At 43.3% G+C, this 14537-nt stretch overlaps 1 protein-coding gene and 1 long non-coding RNA gene across 2 annotated transcripts; one reads left to right on the top strand and one right to left on the bottom strand.

Annotated features, from left to right (window-relative positions):
• Positions 1-454: 454 nt before the first annotated feature.
• slitrk2 (SLIT and NTRK-like family, member 2) lies at positions 455-4889 on the bottom strand. The gene has a single exon (XM_038700262.1). The coding sequence runs from the start codon at positions 4023-4025 to the stop codon at positions 1353-1355; it is 2673 nt and encodes an 890-aa protein (XP_038556190.1). The 5' UTR covers positions 4026-4889; the 3' UTR covers positions 455-1352.
• A 1574-nt stretch (positions 4890-6463) lies between these two features.
• On the top strand, positions 6464-14248 carry LOC119888141. Its single transcript, XR_005441849.1, has 4 exons — positions 6464-7085; positions 7655-7731; positions 12501-12649; positions 13013-14248. It is a non-coding gene; the product is annotated as an uncharacterized LOC119888141 (long non-coding RNA).
• Positions 14249-14537: the final 289 nt, after the last annotated feature.

The following is a 14537-nucleotide window of genomic DNA, read 5'->3' as shown; positions in this document are numbered from 1 at the left end:
CAGTTAACTGCTCTACCGATGATAATTCTTCTCTGCTGTATTAAAATGCTCAATAAAATGCCTCATGGCTCAGTGATATTTTGACACATCCCTATCCCTGCTTGAGAAAATACTGACCATGAAACATTTGTCTGTGCGCCATGAGATGGGTGGAGTGGAGATTTCAGAGGGAAGAGCGGGGAATCTGGAGAAAACCTTAAAATGCTGTGTCAGGTCGAAAGAAAGAAGGAAGCAGCAGCTAATGATCTACTGAGAGGGAGTCGAAAAAAATCCACCCCGTCAATCATCAGAGGAGCCATCGTGTTTAGCGGAAAGAGGCTGCAGGCCAGCTCTATTTTCATTTTCTCTGGCTCCCACACACACATACACACCAGAGCAGACCACAGCACACCGCAGCATCCAAAAATAATTATGCACAGTCGAAACAAAATTTACCCCAAGCTCAGGATCTTGACAAAGTGCTTCAGTGAAAGTTTAATGGCGCAATTTCGCCGCGCTGTATTGCTCTCCTATAGCATACAATATTCTCTATACGTTGTACATCTCCAAAGACACTTCATATTGAAAGCAAAATAACATGATTCCCCCTGTCAGTAACTCATATATTATTTCACACCCGGTCTCAATTTCATTTTTTTTTTTGTCTTTTTTTTTCCTTTTTAAACAGACAAATAAGTCTTCTATTTTACATAAAGGTTTGATTCTTTAAAATACAGCACTTTCAAAAAAAAAAAGAAAAAAGAAGAGGAACATTTCCATTTTGCAGAGAGCGTTGTTGATAAAATAGTTGAGTGCAAAGGCACTTTCTGGAGTAAGTATAGTAAGATTTTGCCGCTTGTTGGATTTTGAAAAGGTTCTGTTTTACGGTTTAACACTCACCATTTATCTGTGTATGCTAAGTATGTACAGGAATGTCACTCTGTAGCATTTCCTCTTCTACAAAGAACAATTCTTTTATACTTTTTCTGTTTTTCACAGGGAAAATAAAATACAATTTCAGGAAAAGCACAAAGCCGTATTTGTACACAGTCCTGCCCATTATATTCCTGCCACCATCAAAGTCTTTTGGAATTTCATTTTTCAGAAAAAAAGAAAAAATAAGTTATACCTTCCAGGAGAAAAAATAGAACTGCATAATAATATATTTCTTATACTCCTTTTATACATCTTTAAAACGAAAAGAGAGAAGAAAAGGAAGAGAGAAAAAAAGATCATCAAAGGCTTCAGTTCGCTTCCAGTCTGAACACAGATAGATAAGATAGATATATAGGGAGGGCTATTATTACAGTAACTGCTTGATTATTATGAATGCTGCACAAAACCTGGGGTGGGGGTCGGTCACTGACGTTATCTTACAGTTGGCTCATCGCAGTCTGTTTCTCCAGAACTTCCAGGTAGTCTGGTTCTGTTTTTAGCTTCCCAGGAAGCAGAAGCGGGTGCTCATTGTTTTTGGGAGGGTGTTCGGCCCCGTAGTATTTCCTGGGGGTCCCGTACAGCACAGTTTTGTTCAACCTGTCCTGGTTGGTGACATGCCGCCGGGCCGTAGCAGCCTCGTAGGGGGGCACGATACAAGGTCTCTTAGGTAAAGTGCAAAAGTTGTAATGGAAAGGAGGGGCGCCTGCAGCTGTGGGAAGCTCTTTGTTGGGCCTCTCCCCTAAGTTTTGATACAGCATCTCAGGAGGCTCTGGGGTGGTCAAACCACACGATGTCGGAGATTTATCCATAAAATCCATTGTGCTGATGGTGTAAGCCCCTGGGCTGCGGGTGAGGACATCATCCTTCTTTGCGTTCAGGGGCCCAAAGCTGAGCTCCTTCAGGTTACGGTAAAATGCCACCTGTTCGCCATCCTTCTGCATGTAAATAGGGTTTTGGCACATGGAGCCCACAGGTGGGGGGATGTAGTTGTAAACATGGCTTTCAGAGGTCTTATCGTGAGTCGGTTCAGGGGTGTAGGAGCCATACTGCACTTGGAAAGAGTTGAGATCTAAGTTGTTGGCCCCTGTGGGGACATGTTCCACTCCTTTGCGCCGCTTCAGAACAAAAACAAAGAGGCCTGCACCAAAGCAGACTGACAGGATGAAAACAACAAGAAGCCCAAGGATCAGGACTGAAAGTGGGACCTCGGGGTGTAGCTCAGGAGTGTGGATTCGGGATTCAGTGGGGTGGACTGAGCTAAAAGCAAAAGAAGGCGAGGAGGGGGTGCTAGCTTCAGTGCCAGGGCTAATTATTGTAGGGGCTTTTGTGGGGGGGGCATGTTGTGGTGGCGGCGCCTCGCTGGGCTCAGGGCAGATGGCCTCGTTTCGAAGCGAGCGCAGCAGGCGGCCTGCGTGCTTGGAGGGAGAATCACACGTGATTTCGTTTACCACCACGCTGGTACTGGACAGCTCCATCCAGTTTTTGAGGGCCACGATATCACAGGTGCAGTCCCAGGGGTTCTCCTGCAGGTCAATCTGGATGAAGGCAGAAAGCTGGTCTAGGACCCCTCGAACGGGAAGGTAGGAGAAATGATTATTCCGCAAGTTGAGTCGTGTTAGCATCGTGCCACCAAAGACATTGTCAGGGAGCGATCTTAACAGGTTGTTGTTCAGGAAAAGCAGCTGCAGGTTGTGCAAAGAGTTAAATGTTTGTGGGAAAATGTCTTTGATGATGTTGTATTCCAAATACAGATACTGGAGCGACTGCAGGCCAGCAAAGAGTGACTGAGAAAGCGACTCGATGTAATTCCCATTCAGATAGAGCCGTCTGAGGTTTGTTAGATTCTCAAATGCACCTTCTTGAATCACTGCTATCCTGTTATTTCCTAAATGAAGCAGCTCCAGTGAGCTGTACTCAGTAAGATCAGTTCTGTAAATCACTTGTAAGTAGTTACCGGTCAGGTGGAGTTTCTTTGGGTAGGAGGGCTTGGGGTTCAGCTCACTGATGTTGTGCAGCTTCCGCTCTTGGCAATTGATGTTTAATCCACTGTCGGGGTTTTGTGATGTGCACACGCACACACTGGGACACAACATGGGCACAGGGGAGCGCGTCTGGTAAACCATTATGGGCCCAAAGACATGTTTGTCCTTTCCGATGCGAGGGGTGGGCCTGTAGCGCATTTTGGGTGGGCGGGAAGCTTTCGGGGCACGGGTGGGGGTGATCATGCCAGGGTGGTAGGTCGGGGGCAGGGCCCCCTGAAAGTGAGAGTCAGAGGGAGGGTGCACACGCTCCCCGGCGTTCCTGCGCGGGCACAGATCCTGCTTGATGAGCTGGGTGATGTCTTTGCCGTGCAGCCTGAACGGCGTCTCACACACTATGTCCCCCACAAAGACAGAAATTGTGTCCAACCAGGATTTGAGGGGAATCAGATCACAGGTGCAATTCCACGGGTTCTCCTCCAGCTGGATCTCCATGATGCCGCCTATGTGCTCTAAAACCCCGGCAAACGGCATCATCTTGAGTCGATTGCCACGTAAATCCAAGTGGGTGAGGAGGACAAAGCGGAAAATATTGGGAGGCAAAGACAACAGCAGGTTGTCATTTAGGATCAACACTTTGAGCTTATTCAGCTTACTGAAAGCACCCGGCTCTATAGCACTGATATAATTATAGTCTGCCTGTAAATACTCCAAACTCTCAAGTCCTGCAAATGTGTCCTCTTTAATCACTTCCAGGTTATTGTTGTTCAAGTGGAGCCGCTTCAGAAAGCGCAGCCCGTTAAAAGCGCCTGTTCGGATCTCTTGCAAGCCATTATTCCCAAGATGCAGCGAAGTGACATTGCCATAATTGACAAACTCATTGGCGCTGAGCCGTGACAGGAAGTTTCCATTTAGAAAAAGCTGGGAGATTTTATTTGGGGGCGCCTGGAACTGACTGACAGTGGTAAATCCTTTATTCTCACAGTTGATGTTTAATATGTTCTCCCGCTCCTCGCAGGTGCAGCGGGTCTTGCAGATTTCTTTGGAGGCTGAAGTTTTGCGGCTTTCCGTTTCAGACGGTGACAGGCTGGTGACCGTGAGGACGCTCAGAAAGAGGACGCCGCTCAGCATTTTTACAGTCAAAAATGGTCGCTGAGATATAGATCCAGCATTTAACTTTAGAGCATGAGCCTTGGAAGGACAAAAAAATAATAATAATCAGGGGGTGAGTTCTCACAGTATGGAGAGGGGGAAAGAAGGTAGAGGCGCTCACACACACACACACACACAAACACTCTCTCTCACACACAAGCACACAGCCTAGCAGAAAACAGGCGCACCACCGTTATTTGGTGTTAAAATTGGACCGTGACGCACGGGAGATGCGCAAACCTCTCCATTGACCTTCATTTTGAATCCAAAAAATTCCCAAATCCCTTTCCAAAAAAAATTTTAAAAATCAATCCTGCTGGAAAAAAGCGAAAGTATCACAAATCAACGGGATCCTGTGAGGTGGATGGATTTGGCACATTGTCAGAGGCAGACGAGAATCGGAGAGAGAGAAAGCCGCTTACTGCAACCCTCTTTTTCCTTATTCAGTGGCTTCACGCAGATCACCAGCAGCTGCAGCCAAACATTCAGCGAGAGACACGGGCTACCAAACGCTGCCTCTCTTCCCCTTCACGCAGAAAAAGCGCTTCATTTCAGTCCGGGCCAAAAGAAATCACTTTTTAAAGATCCAGAAATAATGCGCCAAGTCGAATCATGACGCACGGCCGGCTTTCCTTATCGCCTTCTCCAAAAGAAAGGCGACGGGCAAAAGTAAACTGAGGGGAGAAAAGAAGGGGGAAGAAGCAGCCCGCGCGAGAGAGGGAGAGAGAGAGAGAGAGAGAGAGCGAGGGGAGATATATATTCCCAGAGCTGAGGCATAACTACAGCCTGCGCCGTCGGTCCTCCTCCTCCGCTCCGCACACTGAGAGCAGCACTGAGCGTCTGCTGCTGCCTGACTGCGTTTGCGTGTGTGTGTTCGTGTGAGTAAGTGTATGTGTGTGACTGAGAGAGAGAGAGAGAGAGAGAGAGAGAGAGAGAGAGAGAGAGACCAGCGGCCGTTACGTCACCAACACAAGTGCACACACACTCGCACACATACACAGGGTCTTGAAAGTAAGAAAAATGATCAGTTTGAATCGCCTATTTCCTCATATCGAATCCAAATGTATCTTAAACACAGTGATAGATTTGTTGCTTTCACTTTTGTTATATACACAATGTTACTTTTATTATTATTATTGTTGTTGTTACTGTTACAGCATAACTCTGCCTGGTTTCAGAAGAGGAAACACCGCCTTCTAGAACTAATAAAAGCATTGAAACTGGAAGCAGCTACTTTATCTTACTTACTTCACGCTTCTAAATGTTTAGTTTCACAATTTAAAGTGCATGTCAGTGCATTCCTTAGCTCCCGTTTACAATTAATAACTTCACTACAAACCTTGATGCCTAACGTGAACCCAATTTGCATAAAAGCATTTAGATAAGCCAATTATATAAGACAACCTGCAAAGCGGGGAGGTGACCTTATCGTGCAAATGTAATACTACAGTAACAGAGCTCCATACATCTTACTGCTGCCACTCTGGTCCTCAGTTTATGAGGAGGGTTTTATTTTACCCATGACGCCACTGGGAGGCAGGAAAGGCCTCTTTTCAGGCTCTCCCGTTTCTCTCATTATTTTCCCTAATATCTTGTCTTCCTGTCTTTATTTTTCACTCTCACATTCAGGCAAATGTGTCACACCAGTTCATAGAGTTAAACATGCAATTATTATCTGAGAGAGAATGACACCAAACAATGAAAGATGGGTATAAATAATGGAGCAGCTTTCTAATATTGCTGAGAAAAATGGAACAATGATAGACATAATAGTAGGCTATATACAAGAAAAACTAAATATTTATAATAATAATAATAAAAATATTAAATGTAAAATAGAGTTCTTTTAGTTTGCTCAAAGGTTCAATAAAAGAAGTAGTATTTTCTGATCATTACTTCATGTGTCAGATTTCAATAGGTTAAGTCATAAAAATCATTCTATATAATAAACTGTGTCTGTGGTTTGTGATCGACACCTTAACAATGGCATCATTAATATTTATTTAATATAATGGTTAGTATTTCAATTGTAAGTAAATATTTCTCACATCTGTTCAGAAAGTTGTTTCACCCGTTTAACCTAACAGGCATGATTGCAGTTTAAAGAAAAAAAATCTCCAGATAGGAGTGATTTGTTTTATTAAGAAAAACTCTTTAACTCTCTTTTTTTTTTGTTCTATTCAAATGTCGCAGGACAACATGACAGTGATCCACCATTCAAAATACCAGGAGCCTGTAATTATAGCAACTAAATGGAATTCAGCCAGCTTTCAATTTATTATTTACATTTGGGATTTTCCTACTGTGACATGTCAAAATGTCTAAGAAAAAATCCTTACAGTCTACCAGGACTGGCAGGCGTGACGTGTATTTTGTGGCATTTGCGGAAACAGCAGCTATTTTTTCTCCTAAAAGGGCACCCTGAAATAACAAATGGGACTAAGTTCAAATAGTTTCTTGCATATACTGTATTAAAAGCTTCAAAAACTCACTCCCAAAACCTATTTTAGTTTTGGCATGACCAGTAGATATGACCCAAGGTGACTGTGATGAGATCTTGGGCCTTCTGGTAAATGTTGGCAAGCCTTTCCGCTCTAAAGCTTTCTCTCCTCCACGCTTGAAGACCCATCACCTTTCAGCGTGAGTTTAAAGAACAGACAGCAGTCCTCAGATGACCTATGGGCTGCAGCCGTGGTGCCTAATGGCCAAAGCAATTCCCTTATGGAACTTAAAGCAACACCATGGCACGCCTGATTTGCTATTTGTGAAGGAGTACCTTAATTCAGCTCTATGAAAGCAGTCAGTAGGAGCCTGGAGGCTGTGTTCACAGGAGCTGCAGTGGTCTTAAGCAAGGATTATACTTTCCGCATCCGCTAGGGTCCGCTTGGCGAAAAAACATTATCAGAGGGGGTACGCGTAGGGTCTGTGCGGACGTACGTGCGCCGGCCCTTTTTTATGGCCGCGTGGACCTGTCCGCACGCCGACTACGCTACCAAGTCACCAACCGATCTACTGCGTGTGTGGAACGAGTCCGCCAAGGTGACTCCATTAAGTGTTATAAACATATGCAGTCCGCTGGGTCCTCAGCGTGTGCGCGTCCGCTTCAGAGTATTTTCAAGCCTTTAAGCAAAGATTATACTTTCCGCGTCCGCAAGGGTCCGCGTGACGGAAACAATCGTCTGTGGCGTAGTATGAACAGAAGTAGTCTGCGCCCGTGGGGTCCGCAGCTGTCCATGTGTGCGTCCGCTCCAGAGTATATTCGAGCCTTTACTGCAGCCTGACTGAAGCATGACGACAGGCCGTGACAGCAGGTCCGGTGGGACGACACAAAGATGGGGATGATTTTCTCAATTTCAGGTTCTGACAGGGCCGGTCCCACTCTGGTGATATTCCCTGAGTTGGAAAGAATATTGTAGTAGAAACATGACGTTTCACAGCACACACTTATTAAAGGATTTAAACTACTACTCTGTAACATATTTGTGAGTTAATTCCCACTGTAAATATGTTATCCTAATTATATCAGTGATGGTAATGATGATAAAGGATGATGCACAAAATGATGAAAGTGGCATTCAGCTTTTTATGTGTTTATTTCTTTTATTAAGAATGATGGCCAGCACGATGATTGATGTGGAGATGAAGTGTTGAAGGGAAAAGCCTGGAGGTTTCTACATGAGACCAGGTGGGTATATGTTGTCAGAGCTCCACAGCACATTTGTCAAGTCAATCACAGGCCACTGAGGACGACTGTACCTGAAGTGTGTGTGTGTTTGTGTGAGAGAGATAAAGTAGAAGAAAGAGCAAGAGCTATATCAGCATTTTAAGGTTGATTTAAATCTCTATTTTATTAATATGTAACTATAAAACATAAGTGCTGTTAAAGCCTGATCACACTAGCATTTAAATCACTCAATATCAATAGATCTCTGGATCTGTTCTCAGGGGCAAAGTAAACCCGCACAAATCTTTCACAAAAGTTTCAGTGTTGGTGAATTTTTCTTGTTAATTCTTACTTATAAAGAGCATACAGTCTTGACTACACATGACACTTACAGAATCCTAAGAGGTGTTGCACCAATCCTGGTCACCGGGAAAAAATGGGCCCCAACCACAGAAGTAGCTGATGCAAAAACTGCCCTCCAACACGGGGACATCGTGCGCCATGTCCAGTGAGGCAGAGGAGGATTTGGCCTGGGAGAAAAGCATCCCACATGGCAAGAGGCTACGGCAGCTGAACACTGACTGCTGGTGGTGGAGGAGGTGCGGCGCCAGGAAGAAGCTAGCGGGTCCTGGAGACCAAGAAAGTAACCAACAATGTCCTGCCTATAAAAACCCAGGACAAATTCCCAAAGAAATTTGAGAAATAGTTGTCAGAGGACAGGGCCAGAGAACAGCAATCAAAGCCCTGGCCAACACAGCAGAAAGGAGCAGTCTCTGACTGTGGCTAAAGAGGAAAGATCCAACCTGGGCTCCCACCACTAGACCACAAGCCAACCATGAGACACACAACAAGGACTAATAGGGCCTGCCTCAACAGAACGTGTCTTGTGATAAAAGGCAGAAACACCCAAACTGATGATGTGTTGTAATGGTGGCTCCACCTGGTGGTTATAACCATGGCTGACTCCATGCAGCTATAGTGCTGAATATTCAGGGATTTTAACACCAAGTTCCACTTATTGCATGTGACAGTGTTTAGGTTCATCCAATCACCCCCATTGTGCAGGACAAGTAGTAAGCTAATACAAACAAATAGGTACGTTGATTCTGACTCTTGACCAGTAGTGTAGGGACTAGTGTAGGTCTGAACTTGGCTGGCAGCCTTTATTCACACTAGACTTGGGTGTGTCCATTGCCACTGACTGCAGTGCCTCAGCTCCAGGTCCTGCTGACAGTAAAGAAAATTCATTCATTTGAAATAATAGAGCAGCAACAGATAAAGGCTGACATAATTATAGTTAAACAAAGGACATCAGGCTGGATGTCCACATCTTTTGGATCCTTCTCCTCCAACTGGGCTGCAACATTCTACACAACTGCAGTTTTCTCAGCCAGGGGGGCAGTTGTTGTTTCAAGTCCAAGAATGTTGGTTCTGTTGTCTCACACGGGGATGGCTTGGTCACAGACATCGACACTGGAATGGTCAGGTAGGCTGCAGGGGAATTAGAGATGCCACAAAGCAACATAAGCTATGTAGTATTTTTTTTTTATCTTAAACAGCTTCAAAATCATTTTGATGGTACACTGACTTGTGATCATGGTGAATGATGTCACTATCAATGCCGATCTGGAAGAAGCTAGATCGGTATTCTCAGTGTGATATAATGTCAGAGGCTGCGAAGAGACCAAGAAGACATCAGCTTTTACTCATTGGTGTGAGCTAAAACAGCTGAAAAGATGCAGGACAGATGGCGAGCTGGTCTTCCTTCCGTTGGACTAGTCAGTAGCTGGCTTGCTGTGTCTTGTGCCGGTGTGCTTACTTGACAGCGGTTTAGCCACTAGCTATAACTCTCGAATTGATGTTAGCAAACTAACTAGATAACACTCAGACATCTGTAACATTACTGTTAGTGCTCTTGTTGGTTGCTGATTAGCTTTGTTGGCTAGCTTGCCACTCAAGTTTCAAGCAACATTATGTTGCTGCAGGTGGAGCACAGCCCCAAAACCACATCTAGCCATGTATTAAAACCAACAAAATGATGGCAGCTTTTTATTTTTGACTACAACCTGGATTAGTTCCCTATGTTGCACCATCTGCTTTTATCATCAACGTTGTTTTTCTAGAAACAGCATGTAGACAGCAGCTGATGGTACAAATACGTCTCTTGATTAAACTATGTTCACGTATTATCTGTTACCAACTGAGCTGCCAAGCTTGCTAAGAGCTAGCATGTTCCCTGCTCGCTGGTGTGTTAGCTGGTAGCTCATCAGCTACACTAGTTTGCTAACTAGCCCTTCGAAAAAAATGTGAGGAACTTTGACAGATTGTTGTGTTGACAAAAACTTTAGAGCATATGCAATAGGCTCACAACATCTATTTTTAGTTTCTGCTCATTTGTTATTTACATTTTACCTACGGGTCTGCCCTTCTTTCATTTAAACTCGATACATGACTGTATATGTGTGTAGTAGTGTGTTTGGGAGGGACACAGCGAGAGGTGTTGGGTCAAACTGAGGTAATGAAGAAGTGGATAAGATGAGAGTTGGAAGTGGTGGAGCTGGTTGATCTGCTGCAGAAACACACAGAGGGAAAACTCTCAAATAGTAGGATTGAAGGATTGCTGTTTTAATGGTTTTGACATATTACTGTGAGTGTAGCCGCCATGCGGGGGTTCACTGTGTGACTGTCACAGAGGATAAGGTTTCGTTAATCTCTCAAAAGAATGATTTTTGAAAAGGAGAAAATCATTACCATGACATTCTGTTTCATCAAAACAATGAAACAGAATGTATTTATTATGTGTTGTTTATTAATCAACATGTCATGTTGCAAACTTACTAATATATTAAGTATTTGAAATAACACTCTTCACTTTTATTGTGAAGGTTTTAGATATGAATGGACAAAAGTGGTACTTGCTGCAGAATCTGCGTACACACATATTGAACATGATTAAATAAAGTTATGACAAAATTCACTAATCTCATATTATGCTCGTTTTCAGGTAATTTTATTTTGGGAGTGTACTGAGTGCAGAGCCAGCTGATAGCAGCTGCTACCTGTTACTGTTAGCAACAAGTTATCTGTCCATCAGGGGGAAATCAGAGGGAAAACCAGAAAACATTGACCTTTCCTTCATAACTGTAAAAGCACTTTCTGTGAAACATACTGAAAACAACCTCCAGCTCTAGCTCAGCAACTGAATGACCACTTGGTGTTGTGTTGGACGGTGGGGCTGAGAGCGATGTATTCAGTATGTGTTCAGTGGGCTGAGGTTGGTCCTCAAGCAGGGAACCAAACCAAACACATTTACTGAAAGACTGAACATCTCACAGTTTGGGGTCTTCAGACACGCTGGGGACATACATTTAGCTTGAAAAGAGATGATGAAGTTGATTTTGTGCATAATATGGGACCTTTAAGAACAACACACAAAAGTGTCTGCTGGCAGGTGCGCAAAAATTTCATTTTTGATCTCAACTCAGACTTACAGTACAGGTGGAGAAACTGAGACAGAACATAAATAACCTTGATCCACAGAACAGCTGTTGTTCATATTGTAGATCCTGAGAATGAGTTTTAAGAAGCAGCGTTTTCTGAAAAAGTCTGAGCCTGGACCCCAAACATTTTCTACATTCACATACTGTAACAAGACATTCCACATGAGTTGGCTGTCTGAAATTATAGTTTGCAGAGAAAGTATTACAGCAATATTTCCTTTCTGAGCAAATCAATATCTCTTCGGTCCCCAGTAAATTGGGACTTGCATGTGTGTAGACAGTTAGATTGCAGATCTTTTGTTTATTTCAGAATTCGCATGCCTAGACATTGGTAAGATCAGTCATGATTGAACTCATGTAAAACAAAAAGTCAAGTAGAGGCAGATGCTGAGCAAGTCTGTTGGTGTCTTGCTCATTGGCACCTTTGGCACCTTTTCCATTCATCCCAGCAACCTTCAATTCACAAGCTTGATTATGTTTGTTTATTATGATATTTTTTCATCCACACAAAGTTTAATCATGGGAGTAAGGTGTAATGTGTTTTTGGGATGGAATTTCACCTTGAGACTGTTGTGCAACGCAAATGCATTCACTTCAAACTCCCTTTCACCTGCTGGCTTGCCTATTGATAAATCCAGTAATTGTCTGTCTAAGCTGGAAGTTTCTGCTGGGCTCCCACATGATAAGGGATCTAATATGTTGTAATGAGACTGAGCATCAAGGCGACAGAATCAAATTTTCGTTTTGGTCCCAGGCTGAATTTCATTTGAATCACAGGCTAAAAATTTTCCTTAAGAGCCCCTGTGTTGAGTAATAATTCAGCTTGATAGAATGCTCAGAGATAAGAAAGCTTATTTGTGACTTTTATAACACTGTACTTATGAACAGACTCATTGGATAGGCTTGTTTTAAAATTGCACTTCAGGGGGTGTTAGGATGACTGCGTTATTGTCACAAAATGTTTAAGATGAAACGGATCGCGATAACACAAAAGATCACAAAGGCTCCTTTTCAATCTCCATTCTTTTCATTATTACATATTATCGGCACGCTTGGTGTGGCAGCACAAACAGACTCATAATAAGGAGAGAGAATCAGAGCAGAGAGAGAAATGGTGAATCAGAGAAAAAGACAGACAGATTAAAGGTACAATGTGTTGGAACTGAGACTACTCTCCAACCGTCGAATTCATACTCCAAAAAATTAGGGGGCTGCATATCACCTATTAGGCCATAACTTCTGCCAACTGCCATTAGCTAGTCAGCTCAGTTAACTGTGCATCTAACTTAGCAGTCCCACTGGCCCCGGCGAGTGGACAACGTGACCGAACACAGCCTCCAAGACCGGCAGAGCCCAGTTTGACGATAATAATTACAGCACCATGAAGATTTCTAGTGGCTCCAACCAGACCAACACACAGCTGGTTCAAGCAGAGACAGGTGAGGCATCAAGTGGGAGAGGAGCAAAAGGGAGGTCGTGCATCAGCGTGAGTGTGTGCAGCCAGAATATTTTTCACATCTAAGTTGATGCCGTGACTTCAGTTTGTGTCCTGTGTTGTCCCCTCCCCCAGTCTCTTGTGTGTTTCGTCTATCTTGCGGAGTCTGACACACACCTGCTTCACATCAACTCATCAGCCCTGTTTATATATCAACCCCAGTCTTTCAGTAACTCTTTGCCAGATCATTTAGTCAGCTACTGTGGTAGTACCATCAGGCCATCCTGTTCTTGTACTAGACTGTAGTATTCTTCTTTATTGTTGTTTGTTTGCTTCTCTGCGTAACTCTGTTTTCCTTGTGCCTCAGGATTCCATTCCTCTAACTGCCTGCCTGCCAGCGCGCTCTCTGCCAGCCACGCCAAACCAGCCACGCCAGCCTCATTCATTTTCTCTGCCTGCTCTGGTTACCAACCGCCATTACTCCTCACCCTCTGCCCTCTGCTTTCTTCAGCAAGATCGCCACATCACCATCCATCTCCTCCTTTCACCCCCGTTTACAATATATACTCTTTTGTTGTGTTACATTTGGAATTCGAGTCTGCTTCGGGGTTCTAACTCTGTGAATCATAACACAAACTCGCAGCTTGCACACATCCCCCACCTGAAACTGGGTGTGTGTGTGGGGGGGGGGGTTACAACACAGTATGGACCAGAGCTAGCTGGTTAGCATGCTCACTTCAGTAGATATCTCTGCAACACGACACATAGATGTCTTTGAAATAACGTCATAGCTGTTACTTCTTCACATTCTGGCCATATCTTACACATTGTAACTTTAAAGAAAAGGGGATGATTGGAAGACTAATAAACAGAACACAAACTACAAACATCACTGGCTTAGTTAATTAATGACACATATTAGTAAAAAGCGCCATTTCAAGCATTTCTTACTAACCAAGCTAGCTAGCTCCACCCTCATGTCTAAATATAGGCACTTCTGGTTCCAAAAAAACAAGAAGGTGTTATGAGTTAAGGATTCTGGTCTTGTTTTGGTTCCGTGTCTTGTGTTCTACTGTTTTGCCCATGTTTGCTCTTTTTGTTGAACCTGTTTAAGTCTGTTTTTGGTTCTGTGTTTCTCTGTTTAGCCTTGTTTATTATTTTATTCATTCGCATGTTTAGGTTTACTTTGTATCTGTCTTGTCTCTTATCTTAGGTCTTAGTCCTGCATTTTAGTTCTTTGCCTCAGTTCTAAGTCCAGTGCCTTAGTTCTTAGTTCTGTGCTTTAGTTCATGTTAGTGTTATTCCTGGTGTGTGTATTTCTGTGTTTCATTATTTGATCTTTTCTGGTTTAGGATTTTGTTTAGGCAAGTTTTTTTACCTGTTCGAGTCCTATGTCTCCATGTTTTAGTGTAATTTAATGTTTGTGTTCTGTTCAGTCAGTGTGGGATCATTGTAGTTAATTGCTTGTTGCTTGTGGATGCTCTGTAACCTGTGTTCATCTCAGACTCATGTTCCTGTCTGCCTGGCCTGCTTGTGGATTATTGTTTCATCTTGCCTTCTTTGGATTTACTTTTGGACCACTTTTTGTAAGTTTGCTTGTTTTTTGGTTAATAAATCATTGGAAGGTAACAACCAAAATGCAAAACTTGATTATTCAAAACGCTTGTACACAAGCCAGTGGGTGATGTCCACATCCACTTCTTTTACAGTTGATGATTCTGGCCCTGTCTCATTATCCTGAGCTTTATGATTGTCAGACAGAAACAATCATAACAGAAAAGCCCATTTGTGGCCTGACACTGAATGTTGCTGGTGAGTGTTGTGCTTTTATCACCCTAAGCTTGTCTGGTCATTAAAAAGTTTAAAGATATTGTTGTCATAGAAACAAAACC

The sequence above is a fragment of the Micropterus salmoides genome, unplaced genomic scaffold (genome assembly GCF_014851395.1).
Source record: "Micropterus salmoides isolate LMB-PRFRI ecotype aquatic unplaced genomic scaffold, ASM1485139v1 Ms_hic_scaffold_5, whole genome shotgun sequence".
Classification (NCBI taxonomy): domain Eukaryota; kingdom Metazoa; phylum Chordata; class Actinopteri; order Centrarchiformes; family Centrarchidae; genus Micropterus; species Micropterus salmoides.
Note: the sequence above shows the minus strand (reverse complement) of the source record. Positions and strands in the feature narration are given on the sequence as shown.

Excerpts from the sequence above, each read along its gene's own strand:
- slitrk2 (XM_038700262.1), bottom strand. The coding sequence starts at position 4,025 with ATGCTGAGCGGCGTCCTCTTTCTGAGCGTCCTCACGGTCACCAGCCTG.